The 18,651-nt window shown below is 43.4% G+C and overlaps 3 protein-coding genes across 3 annotated transcripts; 2 read left to right on the plus strand and 1 right to left on the minus strand.

Annotated features, from left to right (window-relative positions):
- Positions 1–4,426: 4,426 nt before the first annotated feature.
- On the minus strand, positions 4,427–6,175 carry LOC128504357 (olfactory receptor 10AG1-like). Its single transcript, XM_053474391.1, has 2 exons — positions 6,158–6,175; positions 4,427–5,365 (listed from the first exon to the last, which is right to left on the minus strand). Exons 1-2 carry the CDS (start codon positions 6,173–6,175, stop codon positions 4,427–4,429), a joined length of 957 nt encoding a protein of 318 aa, XP_053330366.1.
- A 2,754-nt stretch (positions 6,176–8,929) lies between these two features.
- LOC128504358 (ryanodine receptor 3-like) lies at positions 8,930–15,464 on the plus strand. Its single transcript, XM_053474392.1, has 5 exons — positions 8,930–9,033; positions 13,293–13,500; positions 13,579–13,681; positions 14,149–14,286; positions 15,222–15,464. Exons 1-5 carry the CDS (start codon positions 8,930–8,932, stop codon positions 15,266–15,268), a joined length of 600 nt encoding a protein of 199 aa, XP_053330367.1. The 3' UTR covers positions 15,269–15,464.
- On the plus strand, positions 15,305–18,311 carry LOC128504359 (ryanodine receptor 3-like). The gene is made up of 4 exons (XM_053474393.1): positions 15,305–15,495; positions 16,625–16,739; positions 17,653–17,785; positions 18,161–18,311. The coding sequence occupies exons 1-4, from the start codon at positions 15,305–15,307 to the stop codon at positions 18,292–18,294; spliced, it is 573 nt and encodes a 190-aa protein (XP_053330368.1). The 3' UTR covers positions 18,295–18,311.
- Positions 18,312–18,651: the final 340 nt, after the last annotated feature.

Here is an 18,651-nt window from a genome sequence, read left to right on the forward strand (position 1 = left end):
AAGTGCCGTTACGTCACTTCCGGTTCGCGGCCATCTTGGGATTGGCAGAACGTAAAATTCTAAAAGAAGTTGTAGTACCGGCTGGCGCCACTAGATGGCGTGCACGCAGCAGGACCAGATCTGGCTCCTGCAGAAGACGGCCGACGCGTGGAACCACGAGGTCTTCCCCTTCCTCGTGGTAACGGAGGCTGTCTCGGAGAGGCGGGAGGTCTGCCTCTTCTCCGCGGCGGTTGCGGCTCCCGCGGCAAGGCGGGAGGTCTCCCCCTCTTCCGCGGCGGCTGAGGCTGCTGCGGCAAGGTGGGGGGTCTCCCCCTCTTCCGTGGCGGCTGATGCCGCTGTGAAGAAGCCGGCGGTCTCCCACTTCTCCGCGGCGGCTGAAGATCCGCGGACCCGGAGGAACCGGCAGCCAGGTATGTCACAGTACCCCCCCTCGAAGGGGCGACCACCGGGCGACCCCTGGCAAGACCCACACGTCTCCTGGCAAGGAAGGCACGTACCAGACGGGGAGCGTTGAGACGAGCAGCGGGAACCCAGGAACGACTCTCCGGACCAAGTCCTCTCCAGTGAATCAAATATTGCACACTCCCTTGTTGTCTGCGTGTAGCCAAAATCATTTGAGGACAACGTCGAAGGGAATCTGCGACAGAGGTGCCTGTCGGTGGTGGTCTTCTGGTAGTAAAACGATTGCACACCAATGGCTTCAGAAGAGAGACGTGGAAAACTCGAGGAATTCGGAGTGTTCGGGGTAACAGGAGTTCATAGGCCACCGGATTGATCCGGCGGATTATAGGAAAGGGACCAATGAAACGTGGAGCCAACTTCATAGATGGCACCCTCAGCTTGAGATATCTGGTGGATAACCACACCCTTTCTCCTCAATATACTCCTCCATAGCTTTAGTCTCTGGGACCGAAAGCGGATAGGTCCGACCCCTGGGTGGCATGGTACCAGGGAGCAGGTCAATGGGACAGTCATACGGTCGGTGTGGGGGTAATTTCTCCGCCTCCTTCTTGTTGAACACATCCGCAAAACAACGATACTGATCTGGCAACATTGAGGTTTCAATGGAGCTTAGTGTCACAGGAACAGTCTTTACAGGTGAGAGGCAGTGGTCCATACAAGTGCTACTCCAAGCCGTAATCTGGTTCGTAAACCAATCAATCGTAGGGTTGTGATTGCGCAACCATGGATACCCCAAAATGATCGGCACAGAGGGAGAGCTGATGACCAATAACTGTACTGATTCGCTGTGAACCACTCCCACCAAGAGGGTAAGAGGTGATGTGTGAAGAGTGATGTGCTCCTGAAGGAGCGGTCTCCCGTCGATAGCCTCCACAGATAACGGGTTGGGTAAGGGAAGGGTGGGAACCAGGAACCGTTTACAAAATTCAGAGTCAATAAAGTTGCCGGCGGCGCCGGAATCCAGGAAAGCCACGGTATCCACGGAGCCCCTAGCCCAGACTATTCGAACTGGAACTGTCATACGGGTGATTTTGGTCTCAGGGGATGGTCGAATCACACCTACAGTAGGTCCCCTCAGCCTACCTAGGTGCGAGCGTTTCCCGGCCTCTTTGAACAGTTCTTCAGGAAATGCCCCGAAAGGCCACAATACAGGCATAGCCCCTCCCTTCTTCTCCTGCTCTTCTCCTTTTCGGTGAGTCTAGCTGCCCCCAGCTGCATGGGTTCCTCCGCGGAATCAGGCATAGTGGATGGGGACAGAACTTGAAAAAATTGACGCACGGTGTCCCTCGCTCCCCTCTCCTGTCGTCTTAGTCTTTCTCGTTGAGTTTGTCTTTCGCGAAGACGCAAATCGACCTGGGAGACGTACTGAATCACCGCGTCCAGGTCCGTAGGAAGGTCTCTAGCCGCAATCTCATCCTTCAGGGATTCGGATAGTCCATTAAGGAATGCGGCGACTAGTGCCTCGTTAGTCCAGTCGACCTCTGCCATCAGGGTACGGCATTCAATGGAATACTCCTGGAGAGAACGAGAACCTTGACGGATGGAGAACAGTGATGCGGATGCCGTACTCCTCCTCCCAGGAACGTCAAATACTGAGCGCAGTGTCGAGACAAACTCCGAGTAGGACCGAACTGGAGGAGCATTTCTCTCCCGTAGTGGAGAGGCCCATGCCAGAGCCTTGTCGGTGAGCAAGGAAATCACATAGCCCACCTTAGCCCGTTCAGTAGGAAAGGCGTAAGGCGAAAGTTCAAAATTAATCTCACATTGATTCAGGAATCCTCGGCATGCTGCAGGCTCACCACCGTAACATTGAGGAGGAGGTAGATGAGCAGGTACAGAATGAACAGGTGCAGGCGGAGGTGGATGGACCGCAATTGACGGAGGACCTTGTAGCGCTGGGTCGGTGCGTTGCAATAACGTCTGGAGAGCTTGGGCAAACTGGTCCAGACGGTGATCCATCCCATCCAAACGATCCTCCGTGGAGCTCTGCTGTCCTACCGATGCAGGTCTCATGTTGGCCTTCTGATTCTGTCACGCACAGCGTAAGGTAGAACCTGTAATCAGGTATAACAGCGTGTGCAAGTCCAAGACAGAACACCAGAGTCCAGTATAGAATAGCCAATGAGCAAGCCAGGGTCAGGAAGCCAGAAGCCAGGATCGTTGCAGGGTAAGCCGAGGTCAGGAAGCCAGAAGTCAGAATAGTCGTAATGTAAGCCGGAGTCAGATGCCAGGAATCAATAACAGGAACGCGTACTGAGATGACACTATACAAGATAGGTACAACCATCAGAAGGCAAGGCTGGGATGTTCTGAGACTCTTTAAATAGGCAGAGGAAGTCCAGGCATCAATTACCGAATTCCCGCCAAATTTTCAAAGTGCCGTTACGTCACTTCCGGTTCGCGGCCATCTTGGGATTGGCAGAACGTAAAATTCTAAAAGAAGTTGTAGTACCGGCTGGCGCCACTAGATGGCGTGCAGAGGACCGCGTGCACGCAGCAGGACCAGATCTGGCTCCTGCAGAAGAAGGCCGACGCGTGGAACCACGAGGTCTTCCCCTTCCTCGTGGTAACGGAGGCTGTCTCGGAGAGGCGGGAGGTCTGCCTCTTCTCCGCGGCGGTTGCGGCTCCCGCGGCAAGGCGGGAGGTCTCCCCCTCTTCCGCGGCGGCTGAGGCTGCTGTGAAGAAGCCGGCGGTCTCCCTCTTCTCCGCGGCAGCTGAAGATCCGCGGACCCGGAGGAACCGGCAGCCAGGTATGTCACAATGTGACACAAAAGCAGGCACTGATAACTTGTTGCCATAGAAACTGGAAAGTCTTCTCAAATGATTCCACAGCTTTTATGTGCTTAAAGCTTCGGCTGCCTTTTTTTAGTTTTTGATAAACTGGTTTTGTTTAGTTTTTATGGTAATTTATTTGGTAATACATGTGGCCGAGTTCATGTTGAAATTGCTGGAAAGTCGCAGAAGACCGTTGGGGATGCTGCCTAGAGTAGTAATCACCTCTAAGGCCCTCTCCCAATTCTTACCATGAAAACCAACATAATAAATCTTCCAGCCACTGGGATCATGGGTGATTGTCTTCATGCCTGTAATTGGCAAACAAATTTACCTTCTGGAGAAGGAAGTGTCACCGAACTGTGACATGAAACAAAAAATTAAGCATTTCCCTCAATGTTTCAGGTGTCCAAGTCATGAAACCTGTGTTGGGAATGATGGGGTCAATAGTGGATGGGGTTGGAGACGGGACCACTCGTCCACCAAACCATAAAAGCTATCTTGCGTCACAGAATGTTGATTAGTTTATATCTCCAAAAATAACAAGAAAGGAACTTTTGGTTTATTTAGATTCCCACGAACGATAATATTAAGACCACATTTGACTTCAAAAATATATTGACACATACTTAAAGGTCATTAAAAAAAAATTTTTTCAAAATTAATTTCTGTTTTTATTTAAATTCACAAAACATTCTCCAGTTTGTATCTCATAACCTAAGGCATTATTTTTAATGCGATATATACACAATGGCGATATTGTACAATGGCATAGAACAACTACATTGTTTTCCATATTATGCTACCAGGTATATTCTTCATAAGGAACCCCATGCAGATACCTTGAGAAGAACCTTTTGAGATGGGTCTCAGGTGACATTTAAGAAGAGTTGACATTAGCTGCCCCACACATGCTTCTCTGTCTGTACCCTACATTAGTCTTTATCTTTATGTTCTGCCATTTTTGCCCATGACTCACCCACAAAAACTTTTATTCTTAAAAAATATAGTTTTTAGGACATCAAAGTTCCAGTAATGTTTGTGCCATGGAGTCTATGGTAGCTTTATCTACACCGTGTTATTATACTCATAATCTTCCATTTTAATTTATTAAGCGCTGTTTATTCTTTCAGTGTGTTTGTTAGGACATGAAGACGCCAGTAGTAAGTCTTTTAGGTGAATTTTTCAAACTTCAGTCCTTCAATGATCTTGATTTTCTAAGAGCGACCATTACAGTCTTGTTTCTTAGTGTATAAATGAAAGGGTTTAGCAGTGGAGTGAAAACTGTGTACATAAGGGCAAGGAATTTATCATATTTGCTTCCCTTTGGCCTCACGTACACAATAATGGCTGTGCCGAAGAACATGCTGGCTACTATGAGATGGGAAGAACAGGTAGAGAAAGCTTTCTGTTTCCCGCCAAAGCTTTTAATCTTCGAGATGGTGGCAATAATATGAATGTAAAATCCCATAATGGTAAAGAATGGTATGACAGTGGCAAAAATCGCCGCTGTGCTTGTTACTACATTACTGATGAAGGGGTCGGAACAAGCCAAATTCTGTAGTGGGGCCAAGTCGCAGAAGAAATGGTTGATCGTGTTGGGACCACAGAATTCCAACCTAGCGGTGAAGACTGTTGGAAAGAAAGCTATGACCAGGCCAATAACCCAGGGTAAAATCGCCAGCTTAGTATAAAATGTTTTGCTCATAATAACCATATAATGTAAAGGATTGTTAATAGCTAAGTCCCTGTCAAAGCTCATGACTGCGAGAAGGTAACATTCTGTTACTCCCAAGGCATTGAAGGCATAGAGTTGTCCAAAGCACCCGGTTATCGAGATCCGGTTGTCAGCTGCAATGAGGTTGGCTAAGAGTTTTGGAACGGTTACAGAAACTAATATAATCTCTAAAGCAGAAAGCGTGCCAATGAAAAAATACATTGGGGTCTTAAGTGAAGGTTCAATGCTAACGAGGGCAAGAATCACTATGTTCCCCATTACACATAAAACATACGCCATAAGAAAAACTATAAATAATAACATCTCAAGCTCCTGGATGTCGGAAAAGGCCACCAGAATAAATTCCTTAACTCCGGTCTTGTTCACGGAACCTATTACGTTTGAAAAATAAACCTGTAAGAGACATATTCATTATATGAAGCATGTTAAAGGACATGGACGGGAATGATATTGTGCCAGTAACATACACTTTTCTATCTCTTGGTGTATTGGTGAGAATTTACCCCTACAAAGAACCACCTTTTTGAAAAACATGGAATATTGTGAGCTGAGCAGTAAAGAAATTATAATTCCAGTTTGACAGCTACTTAAACATCAAGGGCACAAACTTAAGTGATTGCTAAAAAATAGTTTGTATTGCAAATATGTTATTTAATTAGTAATTCATTACAAATGGCAATTGCAGGTTGAATCAGCAAATATATATTTAAAAAAAAAATCCATTATTATTTTAAGGCTTAATTACTGCATGTAATATACTTAATACTCTTTATGAAACATTATCAAAGTTCCATTCTGGTGGCTATACATGATATTTAAAAAAAGAACCATTAAGATTTAAATTTAGGGGGAACAGTCACTATTTAGGACCCAAATGCTCTTTCCTCCCCTGATGTCCTATTTTTTCTTTTATTTAAATATAAAGTAGAGAAGTCATAAGACATAAGGAAAAATTGATGAAATTGTTTTTTTTTCTATGTTCCTAGGTTTTTATTATTATTATTATTTCTTGTTTAAATCATGGCTTATAGCTTTTAATATTATATGTACAGTTCCCGTCATTATTTCCGAGAAAAATACTTGACATAAAATCAATATTTGCAAATGTATCAATAACCTATATATTAATGATTAAAATATTCTTGGTGTTATGTACAATGCATGGTATTCATTCGCCCCACTTACTAGCGATATGTTCTCCATGTTGCAGTTCAGGGTAAGAAGAATTTCTAAAGAATCTTTTCTTATATATGAATGGTTCGCTGTCTTTTATGCGACACAACTCCATTTTAATTAGAAGCGTCTTGGTCTGTGCTTTACAAGTGGGAATCTATCCCTGAGATACTTTGATAGTCAGTTGAGAATAAGAATTATTGTGAAATCTTTTAATTGTCTATAAGAAAATGTTTGAAGATGTAACCCATTAACTGTTCTTGATTGTGGTCTACAAAATCAACTACAGCCTATGAATCCCTATTTTGTGCTAAATATTATCTAATAAACTAATTTTATTATTATTATTAACAACATTAATTTATAATAGGTATCTTTTGATGCTCTACGAAAACCTCCTGTTTGTGGCAAAATTATTTCACAATTTTCAGTTTAACTATTTTCGTAAAGTTGTCGGTAAATGTAGACTAAACAAAATATGATAGATGCTATGGCGCTAATATTTCTCAGATGTAATTTTCTAGACTAGACCATTTCACTTATAGTTTTTTTTTTTTTTTCCTACCCTGGCAGTGGCAACATATAGGAGCTAAAGCTGTTTTATTTAATCGTCTTACCTTAGTTATCCTGGGTCTCATAAACCCCGTAAAAAATAAGACTATAAAAGCTAAATATCTTATTCTCCATCACTGGTATATGATTTATTTGTATTATGCACTATTTGGGATGACATCATAATGTTTTATCTTTCTACCTTTTTTGTAAACTTTAATAAAAAAACAAAAAAGAAAAATACACGCAGGAAGTTCTATTACATTATACCCTCTCCCCTTATTTTCTTTCTGTACGCAGTTGCACAAGATGCAGGCCTATAGACAGCCTGGATATTGCCAAACACTGCTTTAATCCCAATATTCAAGGGTCAATATAGACTAAGGGTTGTTGGGACAATAGAAGACCCTGATATATTTATAAAAGACCCATAAAAGAAGCCAGCTGGATAAACAAGAGGATATCCAGGTGGACTTTACAACCTGAAAAACTCCAACCAAGGGGGTCATACAATGCAGTTGTTTGCACATAAATATCCAGCAGAAACTGGGACTGTTTGCAATTTCAGCAAGGGCCAAAGTCTGAACGCTCAACAAATTATTACATTCGTGGAATCGGCAAGATGGAAATTATATGAATAGAGATTGATTCCATGCATTATACCTCCGATGATGTGCACTGATACGGAGGAGTACTTCAGTGTGATAGGAATCAATCTCCTTTAATTATCCTATCTGTTATATATATATACCGTATTTGCTCGATTATAAGACGAGGTTTTTTTTCAGAGCAAATGCAGTGCAGTACGGTACATTGCTATGTAGGACCGTTTGATGTGCTTGTATTGCCAAAACACACCATTGTCTCCCCAATACAATACATGAGAGATTGCAGTAGAATCTAATACATACTGTGGGGTTAATAATAATAATAATGTGGGGTTATTGGGTGATCCATGACAAACTAAATGTACTGCCCCCAACTGGTTCCACCATTCAGACACCTTGTTGAAATGACAAGGCCTTTATGTCTGTACAAGACCTCTATGTACCGAGGATTACTGTTTATTTCATAAACTGTCAATAATTAAGGAAGATGACATAAACCACATCACCACCATGCCTGGGAGTCTCCAGGGTAGGAGAGCAGCGTTTAGTTACAAATAAACGTCCTGCTCGATTTCCACCTTCTCCTGCTTACTCTCCACCCATTCACTACCCCCTTTAAATTTACACTCAGGGTAGTCCAGTCCCTATGCACACTGCATTCACCATGCATTGTAAAGGGAAGCATTTCCCATCTCTTTTCTATCTTGCCTGTTTTCTAAGACTTTGAATTTTGCCATCTGTTGTAATGTGTGAATTCTAGCGTGTGGGCAAGTTCAGTTATATGCTACCAATAAATAAGTTGTCAAAAAGAGTTACTCTTTGTCTATTGTAAATAGTGGGATGTATGCAATAAAACATCCTAGCTTGCTTGCATGTTGTCTTATGAAATGTATTGGCCCTTATTTCTCTTTCTTTTCTTTGTGTATCAGGTGTATTGATATTTTAGAGCTCTCTGAGCAGGAAGACCTGATGAAGTTTCATTATCACACTTTGAAGCTGTACTGTGCAGTTTGTGCGTTAGGCAATAATCGTGTAGCCCATGCCTTGTGTAGCCATGTGGATCAGTCCCAGCTACTCTACACCATTGATAACCAATACCTTCCTGGCTTGCTACGTGTTGGCTTCTACGACCTTCTTATTAGCATCTATCTGGAGTCCGCCAAGGAGGGGAAGCTTATAATGAATAATGAATTTATTATTCCTATCACTGATGACACTCGGGAGATCCAACTCTTTCCTGATGAGTCCAAGAGACATGGCCTGCCAGGGGTAGGGTGCAGTACTTGTTTGAAATCTGACCTGCATTTTACAGTACCCTGCTTTATACTAACTGGTGAAGAGAGGCAGCGGCATGGCCCTGAGATTCCTGTGGACATCCTGAAGTTGAAAGCCATTGGAATGCTAACAGAAGCTGTGCAGAGTAGTGGTGACCACATCCGAGACCCTGTGGGGGGCAAGGTAGAATTCCAGTTTGTGCCCGTGCTGAAGCTGATTGCCACATTGCTCATTATGGGAGTCTTTTGAGGATGAAGATGTTAGGCAGATCCTGCTGCTGATCGACCCAAATGTTTTTGGTGACCCGAAGATATTGAAGAGAGATATGAGAAGGAAGAAGATGCACAAGATGAAGAAAAGGCAGTTGAAGCTGGGGAAAAGGCTACAAGAGATGCAAAGGCACCTCAAAAAAGTTTGCTACAGACACGACTCCCAGAGTCTGTCAAGCTCCAGGTAACTTGCCTTTAAAATATTGATGACTTCTTTGTTATGTGTTTTCAATGTGACCCCCTAGGTGTATCAGTAGAACAATGTAAAGCTTCTATTGTCCAACTTATTGCCTAAGTTCATTAAAGCCTTTATATATGCGGTCATTCCTTACATAAGTCACAACTGCCTTTAAAACTGCCCCTGCCTTTTTAACTGCCCCGTCAGGTTCTCCAACCATCGCCACCTCTGGGTTCCCCAGTTAGTCCCACTCAGTCAGAGCTGTAGCTAGCTATTTTTTGCGCCTGAGGCAATAATAGAAAATTGTGCCCCCCAGCTATTTTTTTAAAGAGGGTATTTTATTTACACTGCCCTTACACACCGTCTTTACACACACCTGCCCATAAACACACATATACTGCCCTTACACACGACTGCCCAAAAACACACATACACTGCCCTTACACACACCTGCCCATACACGTTGCCTTTACACACACACACCTGCCCATTAACATGCATATACACACATACACTGCATTTAGACACACCTGCCCTTACACACGCATAAACACATACAGTGCCTTTACACACACCTGCACATACACACTGCCTTTACACACATCTGTCCATAAACACGCATATACACATAAACTGCCTTAACACTCACCTGTCTGTCACGACCGCTAACACGATAGCGCACACCGCAGGAGTTATTCTGCCCGGAACTCAATCACCAAAGGAAACCCTTAGTGACAGGGAGCTGGGACTTAGATGATCCCAACAGTGAGGAGGCCAGGCGTAAGCGGATAATAATAGGAATGAGTTGGGTGCAAGGGTATGAACAGCTGATGCAGATGACAGGAGCCAATTCAGCAACGCTTGGAAATAACGGACAACAAGCCGGGTCAGCAACGGAGCGGGTAGTCCAACAAGCCGGGTCAGCAACGGAGCGGGATAAGGTACAAAATCGGCAGGCAAAGGATGGTCAGGCAGGCAAAGGGTCAAAAATCTGGAGATACGAAAAGCACAAACGTCAGGAATCAAACTGCAACAAAGACAATCTCCTACCTTTCTCATCTTCCATCCTCAACCTTCCATCCTCCATCCAATTTTGAGAGTGCGAGGTCTGTCACTCCAGGCTTCTGCTTTAGTGCTCCCTCATCACTAGGCACCGGCTATTGATGCAGAGCGCGGGGATAACGTCATATCCCTGTGCTCAGCATCATTTGCTGGCGCATATGGATTAGGGAGCACGGAAGCCGAGGTCTGAAGTGACAGACCTCACGCTCCCTAATGTTGGGCCGGTTAGAGGGAGATTGTGATCTCCCCAACCAGTCCTGCAGGCTGCAGCTGCTGATCGGGCGGCTGTGCTCCCCAGTGGCGTCGGCAGGGGGGGGCCAGAGGGGGCCATGGCCCCCCCAACATCATGCTGTGCCCCCCCCGGTGTGCCCCCCCAATTCAAACGCCGGCTTTTTTTTTAATAGACCCGGAGGAGAGAAAGAGAGGCGACGAGCGGTCGCTGAGGATTAAGTTCTCAGCAACCGTTCAGCGCCTCTCACTCTTCTCCGCGACCGCGAGGCCTCTGCCTTGGTCGCAGTGCCGGCATTTCAAGCCGGGCGCCGGTATATGTCGTCATATCCGGCGCCCGGCAGTGAAGCCGCGCACACTGCAGAACCAGGGATACAGAGACCTCGAGATCTCACCGCTGGATAAGCCCAAGGTAAGTGAACTTCAAAGGGGGGTAGAAAGTTAGAAGGGGGTTAGAGAGTCAGAAGAGGTAGATAGGAAGTGAGAAGGGGTAGATAGGTATAGATTGGGAGGGAGAGGGGGTAGATGGGATAGATATGATAGATAGGGAGGGGGATGGGGTAGATGGGATAGATTGGGAGGGAGAGGGGGTAGATGGGATAGATAGGGAGGGGGGTGGGGGTAGATGGGATAGATTGGGAGGGAGAGGGGGTAGATGGGATAGATAGGGAGGGAGAGGGGGTAGATGGGATAGATTGGGAGGGAGAGGGGGTAGATGGGATAGATTGGGAGGGAGAGGGGGTAGATGGGATAGATTGGGAGAGAGGGGGTAGATAGGATAGATTGGGAGGGAGAGGGGGGTACATAGGATAGATTGGGAGGGAGAGTAGGTATATAGGGAGGCAGAGGTGATAGATAGGGAGGGAGAGGGGGTAGATAGGATAGATTGGGAGGGAGAGGGGGTAGATAGGATAGATTAGGAGGGAGAGGGGGTAGATAGGATAGATTAGGAGGGAGAGGTGTTTATGGGACAAACTTGGCGTATGTTCAGCTGTTTGGGGACAAAGTTGACACAATATGTAATTTGGGTGCTGGTCGGGTTTTATGTGGGCAGTGTGGACACCAGGGTTGGCTTTGGGGTGTGTGACCAGTGATCTATGCCTGTAATTTAGGGTGTTTTATCTATACCTTTAATGCAGAGTTTATATGTAATTTCCAATTGATATATACCTGCAAAGCTGGATTTTGTGTCATTTTGTTCATCTGTATCGGCTATATTTCCATACATTATTTATGTTTACCTGCAAATATAGGATTTGTATGTCTTATTCAGTTGATCAATACCTGGAGTGCTGTTTCCATGTGTTGTTTATTTGATCCATACCTTCAGTGCTGAGTGTACATGTGATTTCCAGTTGATCTATACCCGCAATGCTGGGTTTGTGTGTTCTGTTGGTTTATAACTGCAATGCTATGTTTCCATACATTATTTATGTATACCTGCAAATACAAGTTGTTTTTTTTTATATCTCATTTAGTTGCATGTGCTGTTTCCATGTGTTGTTTATTTGATCTATACCTGAACTACAGGGTGTAAGTAAAAGGGCGGTATGGTTTAGTGAATGAGGGGATAAAGGGACTCTGGGGATGATTACAGGGGAGAGGGCCTCTCAATGTCACGGTGCAGGACTGACTCTCACGGTCTTTCCCTGATCTGCAGTGTGGGAAATATTTCTTTTTTTTGTTGTGGAAGCGTTGAGCGGGGCCCAAGGAAATGCTTGGATAGGGTCCAATTTTTTCACTATAAAATATATTGGCAGCAGGGGCAAATATTTATATATGTTTTGGCAGCAGGGGCTAATATTTATATATTGGCAACAGGGTCTAATATTAATATATATATATTGGCTGCAGGGGCTAATATTAATATATATAGGAAGCAGGGACCAATACTATATATATCGGCAGCAGGGTCTAATATTAATATATATCTGCAGCAGGGTCCAATATTAATATATACCAGCAGCAGGGGCTAATATTAATTTATATCGGCAGCAGGGGCTAATATATATTGGCAGCAGGAGCTAATATTAACATATATTGTCAGCAGGAGCTAATATTAACATATATTGGCAGCAGAGTCTAGTATTTATATTCATATCGGCAGCAGGGGTTAATATTAATATATATTGGCTGCAGGGGCTAATTATATATATATTAGCTGCAGGGACTAATAATATATATTGGCAGTAGGGGCTAATATTAATGTATACTGGTAGCAGGGTCAAATATTTATATATATCAGCAGCAGGGTATAATATAAGTATATATCCGCAGCAGGGGCTAATATCAACATATATCCCCAGCAGGGGTTAATATTAATATATATCAGAAGGAGGGTGTAATATTTCTATATATCGGCAGCAGGGTCTAATATTTATATATAGTGTCAGCAGGGGCCAACTTCAAAGAGATAAGTGCATATTATGTAGTTAAAAATGCACGTCTAACGTGTGTGTGTGTGTGTGTGTGTGTATGTATATATATATATATATATATATATATATATATATGTACCGTTTTATAATTGGCCCCCCTGCTTTGGTCCCTGGCCCCCCATGTGCCCCCCCTAAATATGAAAGCTGGAGACGCCACTGGTGCTCCCCCACGCAGCTGCGCCCGAGTTGAGTGTCTCTCTCTGGCCTCATGCTTCCTATGGCCCTGCACTCAGTACCCCTCCTTCTATTACAGTACCCTAGTGTCTTATCTCTCCATCTTTGTTAGACTCAGCTGTTGTGGCTGCTGTGAAATGTTTGGGCCCTGGGCATATGCCCTTTTCCCCAAACCTTTTAGATGTCCTTGCATGACGGGAGTTAGATAACACCAGTATTCAGGGTGAGACAACCGTCTTTATTTTCCTAGTGACAAGCTTCTTTCCAGGTACTGAGGATTCTTGTGTACTAAAGCAAATGTACTTTGAAGCTGTAGATTGTGCTTGTATATATTTGCAATTGATGTTTCCTTATCTGTTACAGATGTTACAGATGTGAGCTCCTTCATTACTTTTGCGATTGTGAGCTGAAACACAGAGTTGAGTGCATTGTCTCCTTTTCTGATAACTTTGTGTCAAAACTACAGCACAATCAGAAATTCCGCTACAATGAGTTAATGCAGGCCCTTAACATGTCAGCGGCACTGACTGCCAAGAAAACGCGGGAGTTCCGGTCACCTCCACAGGAGCAGGTACGGTGGTGTTTCAATGAATATATTTCTGAACATATGCTGTTGCAGTGAGTGATGATTCTATATTTTATTTTTAAGATTAACATGTTGCTCAACTTCCAACTGCAAGAAAACTGTCCGTGTCTGGAGGAGATACGAGATGAGCTCTATGAGTTCCACGAGGATCTTCTTATACATTGCGGTAATTCTATTAAATGGGGTACAGGCCTTTGAGCTTCATCACAGCTTATTTGGGCACTTTATCATTGTCTAACTGGGTTACCTGGATTTTTAGTGACACGTTTATTTAGCAGAGCAGTAGAAGTGTGTTCAGTGGCTGGAGTCTTCCCGTTTAATGTAAAAGCACTGAAAAATTTTTGCACAACATCCATCCTTCCAAAGATATTCTGAGATGAATCAGATAAAGACAACCGAACATCTTAGGACCTTCCATCTCCAGCGTTGTAGCAGAAGGGAACCTTAAGTTCTTAGCCTCTGTGACACAGGTCTGTCTCCCTGCATCCATTTGGCTCTTCTGTGACTGCAGACTATGGCATATTTCATGGAATACAGACAGTTACAGGCATCGTGAAAGAGAAAGATTTGGAAATGCTTAACTGAACTGAAGAATGTTTATTGAACAATGTATTGCCTCTTGTTGATATGAAGGCATTCCGCTAGATGAAGAGGACGAGGAAGAGGAGGATACTTCATGGACAGGTCGGCTCCGAACATTGGTATACAAAATTAAAGGCCGCTCAAAGACAGAAGAACAGGACCCAGCAGAGGAGGAGGAGGAATACCCAAGTATGTAGCATTCATTAATGTTGATCAGACACCTTTCCGTATACCATAGAAGCGGCAATGTTATTTTCCTGTTCTTAGGATCTGCATGTTTGTTCCTCCCAAGCCCCCCCCCCACAAAAGGGAGAGTAATTCAGGAAAGAGAATTGATTACATGTGCCAGGTTTGTACATATCTCATAAAAAAGCACCAACGTAATGTCGCTATACTGAAAGATTTTAATTGCAGGAGTTCCATTTTAATGAGTGTGCTGGCCGTAAAATACATATTTTAAGGGTGGAAGGAAGAAACCAGTGGCCAGTTATAGGATATTCCATTTGTTTACTTTTAAACAGTTCCAATGAGCATATTGAGTTTTATAGTATTAGCCTTTTAATGAGTGAGCTCCAAGTGTGAAAAGGTTTGTTGGAGATGAAATCTAATCCCAGGCAGATCAGTTTTGCTTGGCAGTATGAATTTGACACGATCGGTACACGATTGCCTCTACTTGTGCAGGGTAAAATTGCATCTTCCCAGCCATTGCTAATCTACCAGGTCTGCCTATCGCCTAAAATATTACATACAAACATCTGATAGGAAGCCATTGGCTTCCTCCTGCTGTGTGATGCTGGCATCTAGTGGTAGATGACGTTGCATTACATTACAGTGGCTTACATCACGATTTTGTCATTATGTCTGACATCGCATGAGCACTAACATTTTGCTTATGTTATATAATTTTACCTGAACTAAATAGTATAAAGGTTATAAGTGTCCCATTAGTAGTCTTACCAGTCTGTTGAAGGTACTTTGATGAAGTCTTTATGCATTCCTTTCAATGTAGGTCACTAAAAGTAAATGTAACTTCTAGTAGATCAAGTTCAACCTTTGGTTATCGTTTCCAGACAGAAACAGTATCATGTAAACAATTACATTTACAATTGCTTCCCTTCTTGCAGCCACATTGAAGGAGCTCATATCGCAGACCATGGTGCGTTGGGCTTAGGAAGACCACATCCAAGACCCTGAACTTGTGCGCATTATGTTCAGCCTTCTTCGTCGACAGTATGACAGCATCGGGGAGCTCTTACGGGCCATGAGGAAAACCTACACCATCAGCGCCGCCTCCGTGGAAGACACTATGAATTTGTTGGCTTCTCTGGGACAAATCCGCTCTCTGCTCAGTGTCCGTATGGGCAAAGAAGAGGAGCTGCTGATGATTGATGGTCTTGGGTAGGTTTCAGCAAATAAGTGTTAGAGTTGATCTGTTGTGCCAATGGTAGGACATGAGCTTTGGTATATAAGTTGTTCTTTCCCTTTCCTGTGCACAATCGAGGTCAAATGAAATAAGAAGAGTATAAGGCGACAAATCAAATATGGCACATGCCAATGGCTTCCGTTTAATTGAGCGCTCTTGTATGCTTTGCATATCTGTTTGTTGAATTGTGGTAAATGTTTAGAAATTTAACAGTGCAAGGAATGCTATTTCTAATTTTGCATTCGCCTAAAATGTTAAATTCAGCAGAGAAGGTAAAAAAACACCTTTAAGTGACTTCAGAAAATGAACATAAGGTTTAAAGTAACCAATTGGGATAGAACCCTCACTGAGTATACATTAATGGTTTAAGTCAGAGGTGTCCAAGTTTTTTATGCAGTGGGTCATTTGATCAGAACTGTGTGTGTGTATGTGTGTGTGTATGTATGTGTGTGTGTGTGTATGTGTGTGTGTGTGTATGTATGTGTGTGTGTGTGTGTATGTATGTGTGTGTGTGTGTATGTGTGTGTGTGTGCGCCTCATTCATTTTTTGTTGAGAGAAAATATGGCCTTTTAGCTGTGTAATGCGTGTTAGTAGAGGATTATTTGGCAATAATGCAAAAAGCAGTAAGAATCCAGACACATGCACCAACACAACTAGATACTCAGCACTAACATACCCAAAGACATATGTTCCCACGCTTAAATACCCCACCACACACAAACATGAAGTTGAATAAATCTAAAATGTAATGAAGGCAATATGTCAGACCAAACATCAAACAATAATAATAGCCTGGGGCCAAATGGCGTCCTTACGTGTGACCCTTGGAATCAGACGTTACACTATCCATCAAGGTTGTCCTAGGAATCCTCTGTGCGTTGTGAAAAGCATAATTTATTGTCTTAACTTCTACACACGTATGTATAAAAGCACTATTAACAGCGGTTCGTAATAGAAACATACATATTGTTTTAGTGAAACTTACTTACTATGCAAGATTTTGGGTTCTGTTGCCTGATATTTTTATGGAAAACCCCCACATGTGAGATATCTTGGAACTCGTTATTTATGGTCTTAGTGATGTATAACCTTTTCTTTTTTAGCGACATCATGAACAACAAAGTCTTCTATCAGCATCCAAACTTGATGCGTGTGCTGGGGATGCATGAGACGGTGATGGAGGTCATGGTGAACGTGCTGGGAGGTGACAAGTCTCAGGTAACAAAGTCCTTCCGTTTACTACTTTAAAAAACGGAAGTATTTTTGGCCTACCATCGCTCTATGTGTAGCCTGTTTCTTATCAAAAAAAGAATGTGGTTGTTTTTGAAAATATACATGATTTCCCAGCAGAGGGCATCATCTCGCATGTTTAGCAGAATTGTAAAGTGCACTGAAAAACGCGTGCTTCCGATGCCCAATGAAGTCCCGCTGTCCTGACTCCTGACGGATGAACCCACGTGATATAAAACGTGCGCATTTGTGTATCTGAAGACAGTGGCAGTATATTTTGTCTCTCATGTACTAACGAGGGAGCAGAGATCTGCTGCCCATACCTGGGAAGTGTCAGGGTTAGAATCTTGGGATTTTAGCACCTGATCTACAGTCACACTAAATGCTCCATTTGGGTTTATGTGCTGATGAGGTTGCAGAAGGATTGTGATTTCAACTGCCTGTTCTCACAAAGGATATACGTACAAAGGATATCAGTGTTGTGAGCTTCTGCTGCCATACATAGTGAGCTCTTTCAGCTTCAGCTATGGCAGAGCAACACAGTTATTCTTGGAGGAGAAGCCCTTCATAATACTAAATACTAATAAGAATCCAAATTCTAACTTGCCATATTATTTTCTTCTCGGTACCAGCCAAAGTTCCAATTTGGTGTTCATTGTACTTACAAAAGCAACGTCGAGACTTTCATCAGCTGTACAATGCAGCAAGAAGTAAACAGCGTGAGGCAGAATGACTTCCATCTAGTCTGTCTTATCAAATTGTAACTGAGGGCGTTAAGTTTGCACACCTAAATGGTGTAATGTGTGGCATATTAGACATTTAGATCTAAGTACAGAGACCTATCTTGTACTTGGTGATGCTGATTAATGTTGTTCCTGATGTTCTGAATGTTCTATTTCAGCAAATCACATTCCCCAAGATGGTGGCAAGCTGCTGTCGGTTCTTGTGCTACTTCTGCAGAATCAGCAGGCAGAACCAAAAGGCAATGTTTGAACATCTTGGCTATTTGTTGGAAAACAGCAGCGTTGGACTGGGTATGATTTGTCCAGAGAACGATTTGCGACTTTTTAATGTTTGTATTTGTTTTGGGCTTGATATGGCCACACACGGTGACACTCTGTCGCTACCACAATATAATTACAGTGTTGCTATACATACCATGTAGTTCTCATGTACAAGGCTGTGTAGGTTCTCTTACTTTATTTGTAGTTCATTCTCACACTCTCTGTGAGGTGAAACTGCAACTCTCTTGCCAACTCCTTCATTACTGTATAGAACCGCAGGTACTTAATAAACCCACATATCGTGGATTCAAATATTTGTAAATGTTGTATTGAGCTCACTAACACCATGTGTTTTTTAAACTTTTGTAAATTGATGTATTCTCTATCCACTGTGTTTTGCTGCAGCTTCTCCATCAATGAGAGGCTCCACACCTCTGGATGTTGCCGCGGCTTCTGTAATGGACAACAATGAGCTTGCTTTGGCTTTACAGGAACCAGACCTGGAGAAGGTAGGGGCAAAATCATTGCAGAACCTGTAGAGCTGCAGTGTGGTGGCAGATATACAAGAACTCAAGACGTATAAACGCTATAATATAAGCAGCATGCAATAAATTCACGTGTGGGTGTAAACATCTTTGGGTGTATGCACTACTCTGATCATCTGCAAGAGTGTTGACCTTTTCATCACACAAACTTCACTGTGCCTTAGCAACAAGTCTCTCCAAGAAGGGCTGTGTAGGCCCTGCATATTGCATAGTTAATGTTGTAGGGGGTACTTGGAAACAATTTCATTGATTAGCTATGCATGATCTGAATAATCAACAGCTTCAACACATCATCGGAACCGGATCAACTCATCCCCATCCAAGCCATCCTCTCCTATTGTCTCACTTCCC

Source organism: Spea bombifrons, chromosome 9, assembly GCF_027358695.1.
Source record: "Spea bombifrons isolate aSpeBom1 chromosome 9, aSpeBom1.2.pri, whole genome shotgun sequence".
NCBI classification, from domain to species: domain Eukaryota; kingdom Metazoa; phylum Chordata; class Amphibia; order Anura; family Pelobatidae; genus Spea; species Spea bombifrons.